Below are 15,044 nucleotides of genomic sequence, written 5' to 3'. Positions count from 1 at the left end.
CTAACTAACAAAATGAAATTCAATGGTGAAAAAAGCAAGGTTCTACATTTAGGCAAGAAAAACCAAATGCACAAGTACAGCATAGGTGGCACCATGCTCAATAGTAGTAACTGTGAGAGGGACCTCGGAGTCCTAGTAGACAATCACTTAAATATGAGCCAGCAGTGTGCGGCAGCTGCCAAAAAGGCCAACACAGTGCTAGGCTGCATTAACAGAGGGATAGAATCAAGATCACGTGAAGTATTAATACCACTCTTCAATGCCTTGGTAAGGCCACACTTGGAATACTGCATCCAGTTTTGGTCACCACGATGTAAAAAAGATGTTGAGACTCTAGAAAGAGTACAGAGAAGAGCAACAAAGATGATTAGGGGACTGGAGGCTAAAACATATAAGGAACGGTTGCGAGAATTGGGTATGTCTAGTTTAACGAAGAGAAGGACAAGGGGGGACATGATAGCAGTATTCCAATATCTCAGGGGCTGCCATAAAGAAGAGGGAATTAAGCTATTTTCCAAAGCACCTGAAGGCAGGACAAGAAGCAACGGGTGGAAACTAATCAAGGAGAGAAGCAACCTAGAACTAAGGAGAAACTTCCTGACAGTGAGAACAATTAATCAGTGGAACAGCTTGCCTCCAGAAGCAGTAAATGCTCCAACACTGGAAGTTTTTAAGAAGAGACTGGACAGCCATTTGTCCGAAATGGTGTAGGGTTTCCTGCCCGAGCAGGGGGTTGGACTAGATGACCTCCAAGGTCCCTTCCAACTTTACTATTATTATTATTATTATTATTATAACTATCTGCACAAATTATAATTAATGGTGGATTAACAGATGCATTTAACATTGAAAAGGGCACTAGACAGGGATGTCCTTTGTCCCCATTGTTATTTGTTTTAACAATCGAGATTTTACTTATTAAAATTCGAGAACCATCTAGAATAAAGGGAATAAAAATAAATAAGAATGATTATAAGTTGAGAGCTTTTGCTGATGATTTGGTTGTGACATTATCTCAACCGATAGACTCGGTTAGGTATCTGGTTGAAATTTTAACTCAGTATGGGAAGGTTTCTGGTTTTAAGGTAAATAATAATAAGACTAAAATATTATCGAAAAATATGTCTATGAAGGAAAAGGATACTTTGGCTAAATTAACAGGTTTTGAAATAGTGAGAAAGGTTAAATATTTAGGAGTATACATTACAGCTTCTAATGTTAAATTGTATAAAAATAATTATGAGACATTATGGGTAAAAGTGCAAAAGGATTTAAATGATTGGAAAAAATTACAGTTATCTTTACTGGGGAGAATCTCAGCAGTTAAAATGAATATTCTTCCAAAGTTTCTTTTTTTGTTCCAAATGATACCTATTTTAAAAAAAGATGCTAATTTGGAGGAATGGCAGAAGGGGATTAACAAGTTTATTTGGGCAGGGAAAAAAACCAAGAGTTAAGTTTAAGATTATACAAGATGCACAGGAGAGAGGAGGACTCAAGGCGCCTAATCTAAAATTGTATTATGATGCGGTGGCGTTAACATTGATTAGTGACTGGCTTAACTTAACAAATAAAAATATTCTTTTTCTTGAGGGATGGGATTTATTATATGGATGGCATGCATATTTAATTTATGACAAAAAGGTGGATCAGGTTTTTAAATCTCATATTTTAAGAAATGCTTTATTACGTGTCTGGAAGAAATATTATTATAAGTTGAATTATAAAATTCCAATTGGGGGATTCCCAGACACATTATAGAGGGGGTATGTAGAGGAGTGAATTTGGATAGGATTTCTTATAAGGAAATACTTAGTTTGGAAGGGAAGGACTGGCAATTAAAATCTCTAGGTGAGTTGAAGCAAGGAAATATTGTACACTCTTGGTTTCAGTATAATCAATTGTTAGTGAGGTGGAGTATAGATCAAAAGGTTGGTATTACTTTAGAGGATGTGAATTTGGTAAAACAGATTAAAGACCAAACTCGAGCTCATATAAAGAGAATTTATAATGTTTTAATAGAATTGGATTCTGAAACTGAGTTAGTTAAAGATTGTATGGTTAAATGGGCTCAAAATATTCAGGAGCCAATTTTATTGGATACATGGGAGACAATTTGGGTAAGAAATGTAAAATTTACTCAAGCGCAAAATTTAAGAGAAATTTTTTATAAAATGTTTTATAGATGGCATTTGGATCCCCAAAAGTTGTCCCGCATGCATCCTAATTTACAGCCCAAATGTTGGAGATGTGGAAGCTTAGACGCAACATATTTTCATATTTGATAGACTTGTAGAGATATAAAAGCTTTTTGGATTAACATTTGGTGGAATATTCAAAAGATTTTTAAGAGAAAGATAAAGTTTACTCCGCAATTATTTTTGCTGGGTTTTATTGTAGATTTTGATGTCAAAGAAATTGATTTGATGCTGAATCTTATAACAGCTGCAAGATTACTTGTGGGGCAATATTGGAAGAAAAACTCTTTGCCTACTATGGAAGAATGGATAGTTAAGGTGTCTAATTTAGCAGAAATGGCGAAAATCTCTGCCTATTTGAAGGACCATTCACAAGAAAAATATATTTCGGTTTGGAGAAGATGGATTGATTATATTCAAAAGAAATATGAGACTGAAAAGTATTATCTTGCTTATGAATAGATTTTAGATTATTTTTAATAGTTCAATATGGTTGAATTTATATTATTTTTAATATTATGGTTTAATTATATTATTATTATTGTTTTTAGTTTGTTAATACTTGTTTTGAAAAGGAGTTAAAGTGTGTTATGGATTTGATTGATAGTATAGTCGGGTTATGTTAGTTAGATTATGTTTGTTTATTTTTTTACCCTGTAATTAGCTCTGGAAAGTGGGGGAGGGGGGAAGGGGTGGAAGGTGTTTGGGTTATAATGTGTTGAATTTGTAAAACTTTTAATAAAAAAAGGAAAAAAATAAATGCATATATTTACTTTGTATATAATAAAATTAATAGTAGGATCAAACCAATTGTGATCAAATGTCAACATACTAAAATAATTAAAGAAAAATAAAATAAAATAAATAAGATTAGTGATCCATCTCCAACTGACAGACATATCACATTTGTATTTGTAGTTTCCTCATTTTCACTTGTTATTGTTGTTCAATTGCTAAGTAGTCTCTGATTCTTCATGACCCCATGAACCATAGCATACCATCCCCACTGTCTTCCAATGTTTGTCCAAATTCATGTTTATTGCATTGATGACACTAATTAATCATCTCATCCTCTGCCATCCCCTTCTTCTTTTGCCTTCGATCTTTTCAACATAAGGGTCTTTTTTAATGAGTCTTTTTCCCCCCTCATTTGGCAGCCAAAGTATTTGAGCTTTAGCTCCAGTATCTGTCCTTCAAAAGAACAGTCAGGGTTGATTTCCTTCATTTTTAATGCAGTCTCAAAAAAAAATTGGCTATTGTATTGGTCATGTTAAGACTAATTATGTAGATACTGCAGTAATAATAGCAGCATTTCAGTTGAATTCACTGAGGATTCATATATGATCATTCCACCATGGAGGAGAATTCATTTTTGCGTTGTTATCCTAGCAGTTGCTCTCTTGCACACTAAGTCAAGCACATCTTCTCCAACCACCTACTCTCATATTGGGTTGTGAATATAATATTTATTATTCAATAAAGCATGCTCAATAGTTGCAACTCACAAAGATGATGGGAATTATAATGAAACTCATTCTGAAAGATGAACTGGGCTGCAAAACTCCTTTTGCATCATAACCCAAATTAAATGAAAAATTAACTGTCTTCATCAATCACTCATTCAATCACTCAATCAATCAGAATAGAGCTGGAAGGGACAATGGAGGTCTTCTAATCCAACCATCTGCTCAAGCAGGAGACCCAATACCATTTCAGACAACAAACTGTTTAGTCTCTTCTTAAGAATCATCTACAACTTCTGACTGCAAGCTGTTCCACTGCTTAATTGTTCCTAAAATGGGCAGATTTTTAAAAAAAAATCTTTTAATTTTTATAAATTAGTTGTTTTAATCATAAAGCTATTTTGCAGAGGATGAGGATGATGATGGTAATGCTGATGGAGATGAAGATGATACTGATATTTGCTGAAGAAGAAAAAAATAGAGAAGGAAACTGAACAATGCATCAGACATAGGGGCAGGGTCAATATCCTTTGCAGAATTGGATTTGAAACTGCAAAGTTCCACTCAAGGCTTTTAACTATGTCCCTTTACTTTGTTTCTTCCTCATCTTCAGTTCCACAGTCTTCCTGGTATCTTGCTGAGTTAGGTTCCCAGTCTTGAAGAACACCGAATTAACTGGCCCAGATCAAACAAGGAGCAGTATATTTGTGCCAATCCTCTAACCTTGTGATCACATAAGGGAATGGGAGACAAGAGGATGTACCAAAGCCTAGGTAATAGTCAGATAAGAAGCAGCTTCGACCACAAGTGGAGGGGAAAGATGGGAAACTTTTCAGAAGGGATCCTCTCTAGTTTTCCAGAAACTGTAAAAGAGGACAGGAGAAATACTTTCATTTTTGCAAGATTCTGTTTAATGTAACCCCACAATAAAGATGCTCCTGGTTGTACTTCCTTTCATGTTTAAGTTTTATGCAGGATGGATTCCTATTATTCTTATTCTATCAAAATTCTTGTCCCTAATCATGAGGAATATATTTCTTCTTTTTCTCCCGATTCTGCCCTTATGAGCTCCCTCCCTTTCCTTGGCAACATGTCTTATACAAAGCATCTGTTTGAGTTCTTATCCTTACAAACTACAGTGCATATGGTCTGGCATCATTACAATTTGCTAGTGACTGGTAACATCTTCTGTTAAGTTAATTGGAGTTTAATCAACTACCTTTATTTTGATTTGTATTTTAAAAGATGGAATCAGATATCTAAACTGAAATCATATTTCTTGTTTTATGTGAGAGCTTCCAAAGTGCTGTTGTGATCTCTTTGTTTCTCATGCTGTAAATGATGGGGTTCATGAAAGGAGGGACCATTGAGTACAAAACTGCAAGTAGCAGATCCAACCCTGATGAGGTTCTGAACATTGTTCCCAAACAGGCATAGACTCCAGTAAAGTAGAACAAGCAGAGCACAGCCAAGTGGGGCAGACAAGTTGAAAAAGCTTTTTTCTTTCCTTCCACAGAAGGAATAATAAAAACAGCTCTAAAGATGTACACATAAGAGATAACTGTGAAACTAAAGCAGCCTACACATATTAACACAGTAAATACAAGGGGCCCAAGTTCAATGAGATAGGAGGAACTGGAACATGAAAGCTTCAGGAGCTGTGGGATTTCACAGAAGAACTGGTTGATTTTGTTGGAACAGAATGTGATAGTAAAAGTACAAGCTGTGTTTAGTGATGCATCAAAAAATCCAAAGATCCATGCACTGGTGGCCATTTTCAAACAAGTCTCCCGGTTCATTTCTTTCACATAATTCAATGGATTACATATAGCAACATAGCGATCATAGGCCATCAATGTCAGGAGCAAGAACTCTGATGCTCCTGCCCAAAAAAAGAAAAAGACTTGTGCCATGCATGCATAATATGATATCCTCCTGGTATTTATCACTGAATTAGCCATAGCTTTTGGAACAGTGACTGAAATGAAACTTAGATCAACAATATTTAAATTAACTAGGAAAAAATACATTGGTGTTTGAAGATGAGGGTTGAGAATTACAACAGTTATCATGAGAAGGTTTCCAATCAATGCAGCCAGATAGATAAGCAAAAATCCTCCAAATGTTAAAATGCGAAGTGCCAGAATATCAGAATATCCTAAGAGTTGGAAATCAGTAACAAAACTTTGATTATCCATTCCTTTCTTGTGTAAGTAGTCTGTAGAGAGAAAAACTGTTCTTGATACTCTGAATTAATGAGAATATAAGTGACAACCAAAATTGTATCTTTACTTTCAGCTACTGAATAACTATAATTTTCTTACTGCATTGGTAATATATAATGACTCACAAGAAGTTTAAAAAAAATCTCTCAGCACTCTCATACTGACTTAAAAGTATTGATGACAAATAAGCAGATATCTGAATTAATAAATTAAGCAGCATCTAATGTATGATTCTGAGGAGGTAAAACATTTTTCTCTTTTAAAAAGGGGAGAGAAAGCATTATCCTTTATTAATTAGATATAAGCAAAAAAATAATGTTAGATAGATAGATGATAGATAGATAGACAGTCAGACAGATTCCAACAAGGAGAGACGGAGAGAAAGAACTAGTGTTATGACAGCTAACAACATTGTAATGCTTTTGGCATCTGATTTAACCAAAACAATGAGTAAAATATTTTGCTAAATTCACAGGAATATTTATATTTAAGATTGTACTGTTGAGCTAGCATCAGGAGACAAATAAAAGGAGACAAATAAAATCTCCAATTAATCCTGAGCTTTTTCTCATAACATGCTGAATACTGAGTTGAAGGGCCCATCACCTGGTACTATATTGTCAATCACTTTTTAAATGATATCACTTTATATATTATGCGGTTTTCTTGGTAAGATAAAGGAATGATTTATTATTGTCTTTTCCCATGCATTTAAATGATTCTTGTTACTAAAGTAAATTTCCACTTTGGCCATCTTATTTTATTGCCGCTCTCCAATCTGTGCCTGCTTGCTTTAGCTGGGCAACCGGGAATACCTTCAAATTTTGTATAACTCTGCTAACTGTATATACTCATAGTTTCTACCTATAGTATTTTAGGTATTTATTTAATTTTCTCCTATCTTTATTATTTTTTGTAATAAATAATTCAAAAAGACATAACTTCTTCCTCCTATTTTCTACACAAAAACAACCCTGTGAGGTGGAGAGAGAGAGACAGAGACAGAGAGAGGGAGAGAGAGAGAGAGAGAGAGAGAGAGAGAGAGAGAGAGACTAGCCCAAAGTCACCCAATTAGCTTTGATACCTAAGATCGGACTAGAACTCACAGTCTTCCATGTTATAGCCTAGTGCCTTAACCTATAGACCAAACTGCTTCTTTTCTTATTTCATTCATCTCTCCTAAAAACACCTCCCTTCCATCCCATACTGAGACAAGATAGTAAGATTTAAGGGAAACAAATACAATTAGTTCTCTGGGGAAAATGTATTACTAATAAAAATTGTGGATCTTAGGATATGTCTCAGTGATGTCAATTGAAATATCTGCTAATCATTTTGCTTAGGCCAATTCTTTACATAAGAGATCTCAATTTTTATTGAACTATTTCATTATTCTTATATAATTAATAAAGTAGACAACTTTTTAAAAACATTCAGTATCACTAAGATTATTTTTTGCCTTCTATTCTCTCATCATCAAGCAGAACATCTTGTAAGCTTAGGTTGCTCCAAATTTTAATTCAAGATGAGCAAAATCAAATTAGATGTTTTGGTCATCCCGTAAACAACCAAATTCTATGTATATAAAGCTTCTTTCTTCAATTAATGGGAGGAAAAAGTAAATACCTTTGAGAAATCTGTCTCATGCATGAAGTTCTGCAGTATTAATTCATTCTTCCTTCTTTAAAATCAAAGGATTCTTTGCTTTAGATATTCTGCTTATGGTCAAGCATAAATAATTTACTGCTTGATTAAATAATTCACATATAAAATTAGATTAACAAAAGGTCCAGCAGACATTTACAACTTTAATATATAAATCTGCACAAACACTTCATACTTACTGAACTCTCTAGGTTCCTCTTTATTTAAATTTCTCACTTGAAAGTAAATTAATTCTCTAATATGCATAACCTTAACTACTGTTTTTTTTAATCTGTGTTCCATTCTCAAGAAAATGCTATATCCAAGTCTGCCATATTGTGGTAACATGACTAGTTTCTTCTTTCAAATATGAATATCAGTAGAAGAATATTTATTTGACAGCATTGATTTATGTTTCTTTTCTAATTATGTTAAATGACTATTTCCCTGGACATCATTGTTCAATTTGTTGTATAATCACTAGATAACCCTTTAGGGGTCCTTGATGCTCTTGAGCTTCGTTTCCTTGCAGACATTTCATTATCCAAACTAAGTAACATTATCAATGCTAATTAGAAAGGAAGGGGTCTCTCTCAGTTTATATTCTAGTGACTTGCCCTGTCAGTGTTGGCAGGTCATGGAAGTTCTTTGGTGAACTTTTTGCTGTTAGCTTGTTTGGCAGTTCCTTCCAGTTCATGGATGTTAGTCTGATGTTACTCTTGGAATTTATCTATGCTCATCTGGGTGTTGATTACTAGTGGGGAGGTGTTTGGGTCTTTTTGTTCCCTTGTTGGCTGAAGCAAAAAAGCCAGCAATCAACATGTAATGTTGCATCACTTATCAATGGGAATACCAGCAAGTACTGCAAATAACCTGGCGCTATAGTATGTAGGACTTTAAAAGTGAAAACCAACATTGTGAATTGTTCCCAGAAACCTATTGGGAGCCAGTGCAGGTTGTACAGTTTTGTTGCAATGTGGATACAATGAACTGCACACCTAACAACCTGTACCATTGTATTCTGAATCAATTGAAGCTTATGAAGGTCCTCAAAGTCAATCCCATGTAGATCAGGATGCAACCATTATGTGTTTAAAGTGTGAGTGCCCATGAGTAAGGCCTTCTAGTATAAAAATGGGAGCAACTGGTCTACTACTTCCCTCTCACCAACATCATTTGGAACCAGGTCTGGAGGAAGGAGAAGAATCATGGCACAATAGTGCTCCTTGCATTCCTAATTACCTAAATTAGTCTAGTAGGTCAATAGTACTAAAGGCTGCTGGGAGATCAAGCATTACCCCTATTCCAAACTTGCCACAAATCATTGACAAACGTGATCAAAGCTGCCATAGTAATGTACCACTTGTCTGAATTCCAACTGAAAACGTTTCAGATAATCTATTTCCTCCATGGCCCTCTGAATGCAAGCCTAATATAAATGGTTCATTTTATATATTAATTATAATGGTTCAAGTTATATGGTATAGGATAAGGATTATGATGATGATATTGATGATAATGATAATGATGGTGATGAAGATGATGATGATGATGATGATGTATGCTATAGTTCCATTGAAAAGAAAAAATAGAAAAAGGGAACTAAACAATGGACCATGAAGTGGATTGACAAATGCCAGCTTCCTTTAATGAGCTGGATGTTTAGGTGCAGTCCTCAGCATTAAACCTCAGGCACTTCTATAGATTAAATCTCAGCTGAACAGCTTTCTTGAGTCAATGTTGAGCTAGATTCTAGAGTCTAGAAAAACACTTTACCATCCAGGTCCAGAATACTGGGCACACTAGTCTGAATTATACATGTGATGACTTCAGGAATAAAAGTCCAAGACATTTAAAATTTTGGAGGAGGTTGGAACATATTATTTTTCTTTTAGACATTAGTATATTTACCATAATTCATTTACTATATTATATACTTTCTTTTTCTTGGTCATTCCCATAGTATGTTCATATATATTTGTATGTGAGTATACAATATATATTTGGTTAAATGTAACATTTTTATTTTTTTCCTCAAATTAAAATACATTTTAGTTTCATTAAAATGGATAAAAATAAATTAATTTCTATTTGTTTTCCAATTAATAATAACTCACTGCAATTATGTATATAGTTATCTAAATCAAATTATGTAGATAAGCATTATAGTGGAAGAAAAAACAATATTTTAATTCATCCCATCAAGTATACCATAAATATATCAACTATGTATATTATGATCATAGATCATTGTTAATATAAACACACCCAATATACATATATAATATAAAAAGTAATAAAGTAGTAGAAGTCATTACATATACTATAAAGTACAAACATATACTCAGGTATTAAGTCATCAAGCTATACAATAACTTTACTGTTTGGTTCTATAGTATAACTAAACTTTTTAGATATATAGTTTTCTTGTCTGAGAATGGGTGCTAAAAACAGAATAAATCTGAGAGCTTGTGAATATTTGTTAGTGTTGGGATATATAGCAGACACAAGTTCCCATATAAAATTTACAATAAAGGAGGACATAAGTGGTTGACTCTATGGAACTAGTGTGGATAATCTGTCAAACATGTGGAAGTTTCTGGAATTTCCCTTTTGTGGCTAGTCTGTTTCATGTAAAAGATCAATAAGGCATTTCCTGTCTGCAATATATGTACATATCATCTGATCAAAGAGCTCAATGTAACCATCACAGCAAGTTCCATCATGTTCACCAACCATTCCTAAAGTATGGGTAATGTGTTGTGCATCGTTGTGCATACAATAAACTTACTGCAGTTCTCATATATAAAAATAAAGTTCTATGACATGTTTCCATCAATCACAAAACAAAAACTTAAATTTAAATTGTGTATTTAACTTTACAAGCCTCTGAATCAGACTACGTCTTTGCTTCCAGAATTTTTTATATGTCCACCAAATATATATATATAATGTTCCTTCTAGTAATTTGCATTTCCAATTTCTCTGGTGATATATACCAGTAGTACATTGCTTTATTAAAATTCTCCTTAGATTGTAATATAATGTAAATGTAAATGAAAAATCATTTCAATCACATACTTTCCCATTTTTTCCATCTGTGTATTGTAATCAAAGATTTTATCCTACTTCATCATAAATTATTTCATTTGTTTTTCTGTGTTAATTTTCAGTAAAGGTTTATACATTTTAGCTGTCACATTTTCATCATTTATGTACTATTCTATGTCAAATTCAGTTTTACAGTATTCAAAGCCATGCATATCTGGTACATATTTCCAAGATATGTATAACATTATGATTTTTAAGATCCACATTAACCTTGATTACATTATACTATGAAATCCATGCTATCCAGATCTCATGTTGTATCTTTCTAATTACCGAAGCCTTCTATTTTTCAGCAAAAAACCATTGTTTTCATCCAAAACAAAATTCAAGCTGCAAAATACAATTTCAAACCTGTTTCAAAATTAAAAATGCAAACTAAAAAGGAAAAGAAAATTATCCTATAGTTCAGGGCTGTCAAAATGCCGACCCTTGGGCTGGATGCATCATGACAAAACCATGCCCACCCCATTGCTGGCAATGGAAAAAAAGTCACAATATGTTGAGACACATCATATGACATTGAAAGTTTAACACCTCTGCTATAGTTTATACTTATCAATAATCACCACTATTCTTATTTTAAATCTTCATTTCCTTCTATGTCATTATTCATTTTTATTATTCTTTATTATTCATTAAGGAATCTGATTAGCATATATCTGTAACTATTATGACTCCGCCATAGTTTGTATTCAATTTAAATGATGCTTCAGCCCAGCTGGCTTTTGGGACTCCTCCAGTGCCCAGTTACAAGGGGGAGGCAGCTGCGGTGTATGGCGACCTCGCCAATGCCTGGCTGGTCCTCAGGTGTCGGGCAGCACACGGGGTCGGTACACAGATGTTGGCTGGCTGCTGGCTGCTCCTTCCCTTTCCCCCACCAGTTCGTGTCAAGCCCCGGGGCTTGACACTTATACATTTTAATATATTATTTAATAAATTAAATATTATATTCCTGCCCCCAAAATCACCTCTATCCAAAATCTTTTTTAATGCTAAAACACTGCTTTACTTACCTCTAGGAGGTTGAATCCCTTTCAAATTTAATAGGAATTAAGGTTTTTTTTTCTAAATTATGAGGATGCAGTGTTAATATACAGTGTTTCTTTAGTGCTATAACATGGCTTTCACATCTACAATAAAGAGTTAAATGAAGGATGAAAGAGTTGATACACACAAAGAAAAAGTATGATATATAGAAAAGAGATAAATTACCTCTCAATGCAACATCTTACTTAATGGTGTTTTCATTAAGGTATCACTGAAGAAAGATTACACAGCCTATAATACATTTCCTAGAAATCCATGCTTTTCTGATTATGAGTTGGATGAGATTACAATACTTTTTCATTCTGTTAAATTATATTTTATAAGTATATCTGCAGTACCACAGAGTCCAGTATAGATGAATAATGGATATCCCAAGAAAATTAGTGCATTAGTAATTTGAAATAACTCTCTCTGAAAAAAAACAAGCTTAAATGTCACAACATATCTGTAAGTACTTTGTGTTCATATACCTACTGATAAACAGTATATTTTTCTTGAAATGCTGGGTGTGGCCAACTTGACACAGCCAACTTGCCATGGCCAATTCACCCCGAGACAACTCTCTGTGGTCCTCTCACCATGATACAACTTGCTGTAGGACAATTCACAATTCAATTGTGAGCCGAGGTGGTGCAGCAGTTAGAGTGCAGTTCTGCAGGCCACTTTAGCTGACTGTGTTCAGCAGGTCAGCGGTTCAAATCTCACCGGCTCAAGGTTGACTCAGCCTTCCATCCTTCCGAGGTAGGTAAAATGAGGACCCAGACTGTTGGGGGCAATGTAAAATATATATACATTGCTTACTGGTGTACACCGCTTAGAGAGTGCTTGCACTTAAAGCGGTATATAAGTCTCATAAATAAAATAAAATAAATAAATAAATTTAAATATTTAAAATAATAAAAATATATATTATTTTTTATCATACACTTTTCATTTTGTCCCTCCCTTGGCATCCTTCCTTTAATAGTTCTATTCCACCATTTCTTTGATAGTAGAGTAATTCTTGTTCTGCGGCGAGTTGTCCTGTGGTGAGTTGACTGCAGCAAGTTGACCATGGCAAGTTAGTGATGGCAAATTGGCCAAGATGAGTTGGCCATGCCCAGTTGCTCCATTTCAAGGAAAATATACTGTTTACCAGTAAGTATATGAACACAAAGTATTTATAGATATTTTCCTTCCCATAAAAGCAAATATATGTTTTCAAATACTTGGTGAATACTTTATATGGGAAGAATAGTGTTTGAAATGGTTTGTACTGGTTTCAATAAATGAATAACTGTTTCTTGTAATGTTCAGTCAAAATCTATTGCCCTATGGTATAAGATTTATTCCTATGTTTTAAACCTAATTTGGCAGTGCTTCTCTTTTCTGTGAAAGATAGAAGAGACAATGTTTTTGCAGGAAAATCATGCAACACTCAATGATCAAAAGCTTGCTCTTTTTTAATTTGCACAGCATTGATGCAAAAAGGAATGGGGCTTCAATCATCTCCTTATGCCACTATTAGGAAGCCAGTAATGGTCATAGTACATGTCTGTAGCATATCTACACCATAGAACATGTTATGGGGGGCACCTGGGGGGAATTCTGTTTTTATGAGTTGTGACAATCATTATATATATGCTTAAATCCTGTAAGTAAGTAAATAAATATATTTAAGATAGAAAAAAAGTTGAAGTTGAATCTTGATTGTTTTCAACCAAAGTATTATTTGTACTGTTGCTTAAAGAATTAGCATTAAAGGAAGAGTTACATACAGAATCTTGGAAAATGAATGTGCAATTCTCCAATCCTGTTAGATAATTCTTTAAACTGGAGTCTCTATGATTTGTTTGAACTTCTTTTTTCCAGATTACCTAATTAAAGGATTAATATTTTACCATACAAGATTGGAAGATTCATATGCTTTTTTTGTTTTCCATGTTTTTTTTGTTTTCCATGCTCTCTGTTCTCCCAGGATATCCAAAATATCTCTGACATATGCATGACATGTCACCTCTATAACCCTGAAGGCTATATGCTGTGTCTTATATTGCACAGAAATATTTGCAAACTCCATTTATTTAATTAGATGCTCAAATGAGCATCGATAATGCCATAATGAAAGTTCTATCCCTTACATACTCATGTTGCACAATTTTAAAACATGCATACAATAAGGATACAGTGATGTTCATTTTATTATTTCCTTCCTCTCCTTTGCAGACCATGAGTAAAACTATGAGGAAGCTTTATCACTTAATTCCTGTTTCACTGATTATGTTGCAAATGTATTGCTTTCAGCCTTTCTGTAATCTAGCTCAGGGATATCTACATAAAACTGGCTAAGGCTGAGGAAAGAGAACATTCTCCTATACTTTTAATGTTAATTTTGTTTCTTTAAATACTCAGGATCAGATGATATTGGCTGAGAGAGATAGGAAGGATTTTTGCCTAGTTCCTTCTCTGGCCTTGTTAAGTCTCATGTATTGTATGGATTCATCAGAATTACTTGCAGATTTTTTTCTGTGCTTTCACATCTTGATGCTCTTAACTCAGTCATAGCTAACTTTGCTGCTACTGATATGGTGGGCAAGCACTGGAAAGGAAAAGGATTGCTAGCAAGATGGATGGATTCAGTTTATAGTGTTGATTAAGTACACCATTTGAAGTCCTGAAAGACTAAGGCAGGGTCACATTGTCACTAAGAAAATCTATGTGGTCACTAGGAGTTAAAAAACTTGATGGCACAAAATAACCACTCAGATCCATCTATATAACTACAAATATATAGCGGGGTTCTATAAAATTATGCATATGGAATTATACATTAGTCTATATCTATTTGAGTATTGTACATATTCAGCTATGAATGCATTACATTTCTGCACGATTTCAGAAATAATTAAAACAGAACATAAAGATAGTAACTTTTATTTTTGGTTTGTATCTTTCTTTATTGTGCTGTATATTTCTGCTGAATATTTACATTCTGGTGTATGACTTTTACAAATATATGTCTATTTCCATTGAAACTGCATTAACAAACTTGAAGAAATACATCTATTATTGTTCTACATTATACTCCAGGAAGTAGGCATTAGACTAATTTCCTTAAAGGCTCCAGAAATCCAATGACATTGGTATCATAAAAAAAATAACAGAATAACAGAGTTGGAAGGAATCTTGGAACATCTAGTCCAACCCCCTGCTCAAGCAGGGACTTCTATAACATTTCAGACAAATGATTGTCTAATGTCTTCTTAAAAACCCACAACTTCTGGAGGCAAGTCATCCCACTGATCAATTATTCTGCCAGGAAATTTCTCCTAAGTTCTATGTTGCTTCTCTCCTTGATTAGTTTCCATCCATTGTTT

General features: G+C 34.0%; 1 protein-coding gene across 4 annotated transcripts; it reads right to left on the bottom strand.

Moving 5' to 3' along the window:
• Positions 1-4,549: 4,549 nt before the first annotated feature.
• Positions 4,550-8,249, bottom strand: LOC120320329 (olfactory receptor 14I1-like). 4 transcript variants are annotated; one of them, XM_039369952.1, is made up of 3 exons: positions 7,731-8,249; positions 7,513-7,629; positions 4,550-5,879 (listed from the first exon to the last, which is right to left on the bottom strand). In XM_039369952.1, exon 3 carries the CDS (start codon positions 5,857-5,859, stop codon positions 4,921-4,923), a length of 939 nt encoding a protein of 312 aa, XP_039225886.1. In that variant the 5' UTR covers positions 5,860-5,879; positions 7,513-7,629; positions 7,731-8,249; the 3' UTR covers positions 4,550-4,920. The 4 variants fall into 4 exon arrangements, with proteins under 4 accessions (XP_039225886.1, XP_039225887.1, XP_039225885.1 ...); XM_039369953.1 differs by lacking the exon at positions 7,513-7,629 and having other exon boundaries at positions 4,550-5,908; XM_039369951.1 differs by lacking the exon at positions 7,513-7,629.
• Between the last annotated feature and the right edge of the window lie 6,795 nt (positions 8,250-15,044).

This window comes from Crotalus tigris, unplaced genomic scaffold (assembly GCF_016545835.1).
Source record: "Crotalus tigris isolate CLP2741 ecotype Arizona unplaced genomic scaffold, ASM1654583v1 scf7180000021329.220372, whole genome shotgun sequence".
Lineage (NCBI taxonomy): Eukaryota > Metazoa > Chordata > Lepidosauria > Squamata > Viperidae > Crotalus > Crotalus tigris.
Note: the sequence above shows the minus strand (reverse complement) of the source record. Positions and strands in the feature narration are given on the sequence as shown.

Excerpts from the sequence above, each read along its gene's own strand:
- LOC120320329 (XM_039369951.1), bottom strand. The coding sequence starts at position 7,878 with ATGTTACCACAATATGGCAGACTTGGATATAGCATTTTCTTGAGAATG. Across the intron at positions 5,880-7,730 it reads AGAGGAACCTAGAGAGTTCA|ACTACTTACACAAGAAAGGA; the intron begins GTAAGTATGAAG and ends TTCTCTCTACAG.